The 3,738-nt window shown below is 39.9% G+C and overlaps 1 protein-coding gene across 1 annotated transcript in view; it reads right to left on the reverse strand.

Moving 5' to 3' along the window:
* LOC107748905 (nectin-2-like) overlaps positions 1 to 1,316 on the reverse strand; it is a 9,747-nt gene extending 8,431 nt beyond the window's left edge. Inside the window, exons 1-2 of the mRNA XM_016563911.1 lie at positions 1,030 to 1,316; positions 346 to 451 (exon numbers count right to left, since the gene is read on the reverse strand). Of these exons, the coding sequence (XP_016419397.1) occupies positions 346 to 451; positions 1,030 to 1,279 (356 nt within the window). The 5' untranslated portion in view covers positions 1,280 to 1,316. The remainder of the gene's footprint in view (positions 1 to 345; positions 452 to 1,029) is intronic.
* Between the last annotated feature and the right edge of the window lie 2,422 nt (positions 1,317 to 3,738).

Here is a 3,738-nt window from a genome sequence, read left to right on the forward strand (position 1 = left end):
AAAAAGGGTTCTGCTATTGTTACAAGCCGAATAACCCTTTTCTGGTACTGTTTAGAACAATTTTTCTTAAGTGTGTGTGTTTAGTGACTTTTTCATAAAGCATGCCTTCAATAATGTATTACCTTCTTGATAATTATCTGACTGATTTTGAATTTATTTAAACTGAGTGCTAAATATATTTTTTAACTTTTAACTGTCCATTAAGCACAAGCCATTATTCACATCCTGAAAAATACATTTTTATTACCTTGTCCAGGTTTAGCTGGTTGGATCTGGGTTACTATCCACTATACACTTGAATTATTTAGCATTTGTTGGACAGCCTGAAAAATACATTTATATTACCTTGTCCAAGAGTAGCTGGTTGGTTCTGGGTTACTATCCACTATACACTTGAATTCTTTAGCATGTGTTGGACTGTCAGGAATTATAACCATGGACTCAGGAGGATCTAAGAAAAATAAGCAGCAAAATATATCCATAAACACTATTTATTTGTGAAAATAAAGCCTTAATTTTTACACTGCGGTTTATAGAGTAATAATTTTGAGAATAGTGATGTCTTCATGCTGTTTCAGAAATGTGAAAAATTATTTTAAAAATATATACATTTAATTAACAAAATTGTTGGCGAACATAACATGTATTTCTAGCATGAGTCACTCACTAAAAGTTTCATGTGGTGTTCCTCATGGCTGCACGCAAAACAAATACACAGCACAACCTGTGTAGTCGGATTAAAAAATTATGAGCTGGTTCTTTTAATGAATAATTTTAAAAGACTCAAAAACTTCCCAGAATTTCCCAGACTGAACCAGTCTGACGAATCATTCTCTAAATGTAGTCACAGAATCCAGCTACTAAATCAACATATGAGTAATTTCCTTAACTGTAAGTTTGTGTCAGTGCATTACTGCTTTATTTATAGCCATTAAGCAACTCAGTTTCTGTGCAACCAAAAAAACTAATGTGAAAGGCATATAACAGTCATATGCAGATTGTTGGTTAATACACCATATGTGCACTTACAATGGATGTTTATTGTGTAGTCCAGCACAAGTTCTTCTTTTAGAGTGCCGTGTTTCACCATGCACTGAACATTCTTCTTATTTAAGTGTTTGAATGGGGCCCCCAGTAGGTAGGACACAACAGTAACTGTCCCATCTGGGTTCACTGTATGATTGGTTATTGTCCTGAGGGAGTTATTCAGATCTCCTAATCTCCACATCACTTCTGCTGGAGGCCGAGCATTAGAGGCAAAGCATGATGCCAAATTCATATCTAAAGAACCAGCAACAGGCTCCTCCCCTCTCACATTAACCGCAGGACGAGCTACATAAAAAACAACAACAACAAAAAAAACAAATGAATTTAATTAATCATTACATTTGAACAATGACTAAAGTAGCCCCGCCTGCTTCTGGTCCTTTCAAAATTACAAGCATTCACTTTTACAGTTATCACTTGACACAAACCATTTCTGCAGGAGGAAAGTCTGGTAGCAAGCATGGACTATTTCAATTAACTCCACGTTCCTCTTCAGGAACTCGAGCTGCATCGGAAAACGCTAGGGCGGCGGAGCCAGCGTCAGCTTTCTGTCATTCAGCGAAGCGCTCTGTGTGTGTCAGTCATATTTATTGTTGTCTGTCTATTGTGAAAAGTCTATAAGCTCCAGCTATGTCTAAAGCTCACGCAAAGACAAAGCATTTCAAGGGTGAGAGCAAGCCACGTTATAGGTTGTGTGTTCCTCCCTGCCCACGTTATATCACGAGTGGGGATACACACAGCCTGTGCATGGCTTGCTTGGGAGTGAAGCAGGCTGAGCCGCAGCGAAGCAAGATGGATGAACGCTTCCTGCGAGCGAGGCCGCCACCTCCATGCCGGAGCCTGCCATTTTCCCCCGACCTTCACACACCCTGCCCGCGGCCTGTGGAGTGGTCACCATCTGACATGGCATATCAATTGTCTGGGGATGCTGGCCGTGTTTCGAGCACTGAAACACTTTCTCCCAGACCTCAGGTTTTTACAACAGTTCTTGCTTTTTTTTATGACAGCATCACTGCAGCTGTTAGAAGCTCCAGATACCATTGAAACAGCCTTAAATTGAAATGGTGTTGTGAAACTTCCCAAGATGGCCACCGAGTGAAATGACTCTGGAAAGGGACTTTGGCTTTTTTCAGTGGTAGTGGTTCTCAATGCATGCAGCCATATCCCTTGTCGGATAGGACTAAACAGACACAGTGACTCAACTGAAATTGTTCTAGCACAGAGTATTTTTATGTCATATTAGCGTGTGGTGTTTCAAACGCTTTGAAACAGTAAATCATTTTGTGAAGCAATTGGTTCAATTGATTCGAAGCTTCGAAAAGCTTCGTTTCTCCCATGGATGAACCAATGAATGGATGACCTTAAGCACACGTGTGGTTTTGTTTACAGTTTCTGGTTCACTTGCAAAAAAGGCTGTGTGAAAAGGAATTGTATTTGGTCCGGTCCAAAGCAAGTGAACTAGCGGACTTTCCTGATGTGAATACACCCTAAAGCTGTGTCCCAAAGTTAAGTGTGCACATTTTGAAGGCCACGCCTCCAAAGTGCACGAAGGACCCTCCCGAGTGCATGAAGGACGCGCCGCCTTCGCAGGAGTTCCTAATTGTGCCACCAGGGGTTCCCGTCGCATAGCAACAGTGCGAGAGGAGAGCTGCCATCCTGACAGGACAGGTGGAGCCAGAATTGCTTTTTTGTTTTTATGATTTACGTCATAATGGAGGAGATGGTGATGTACCTCAGGCTTAGCCAAGACCGAGGACAGGTGAGTTACACTGGTTTGCTACATCCTTAATTGCCGGATTACAACTTTAAATGCAGGTATTGGCTTGGAGCTTACTTTAATAATGTAATGATACATATGAAAAACTACAAAATACACACACACAGCAGTTCAAATGCTGACTGGTATCTTACAGTACAAAGGTGCAATTTTATATAGTTTATTGTCTTGACCATGGTGATCATATGTAGACAGGTTTGCAACCCGGATTTTTTAGGCAGTTAAGCATAAAATAATAATAATAATAGAGCATTGTACAGCTCAATGACAGCTGAACAGTGCTCTGTTTGGCCGGTCCGAGTCCTTCGGATGCAGTCTTTGATATTGTTAGCAACAATTTGTTAATATTCTGACAATAAATGTTGTTACTTTCATTTTCAAAACAACCAGTGGTGGTCTGTAAGGAAGTACATTCCTTAAGTATTCTCGTACAAATGTGAAGTACTAAGTTTTCTTTTTTTCTCACAGGACAGCAACACTAAAAATATGGTATTTTACAACATGATGCATTGTTGTAGATTAAACTACCCAACAGTATATGAAGTAGGCAACTTTAAATTTAATAACCTTGAACATATTCAGAAGTAAAATGCAACATACACATTAGTGCAGCAGTAATTTTTCAGAACAATACTGTAGGGATGGCTCGATACCACTTTTTCAGAACCAATACCGATCCGATACCAAAAATTCTGAGTATCTGCCGATACCGATATCGATCCGATACCAGCGCAGTTATTTTAAATGAGTGTAGAATTTCTGTACCTCAATGTGTAGGTCGATCATCACTCTTTTGTATGTTACACACTCATAAACGAAAGTGACACACAGTTTGAATGCTGAATGGAGGATGACGGACAGCCGCTGCGGAGAGAAGAGTTTACGTGAACTTGACTTAAATATTCATCTGTAGG

The sequence above is a fragment of the Sinocyclocheilus rhinocerous genome, unplaced genomic scaffold (genome assembly GCF_001515625.1).
Source record: "Sinocyclocheilus rhinocerous isolate Xijiao unplaced genomic scaffold, SAMN03320098_v1.1 scaffold2695, whole genome shotgun sequence".
NCBI lineage: Eukaryota > Metazoa > Chordata > Actinopteri > Cypriniformes > Cyprinidae > Sinocyclocheilus > Sinocyclocheilus rhinocerous.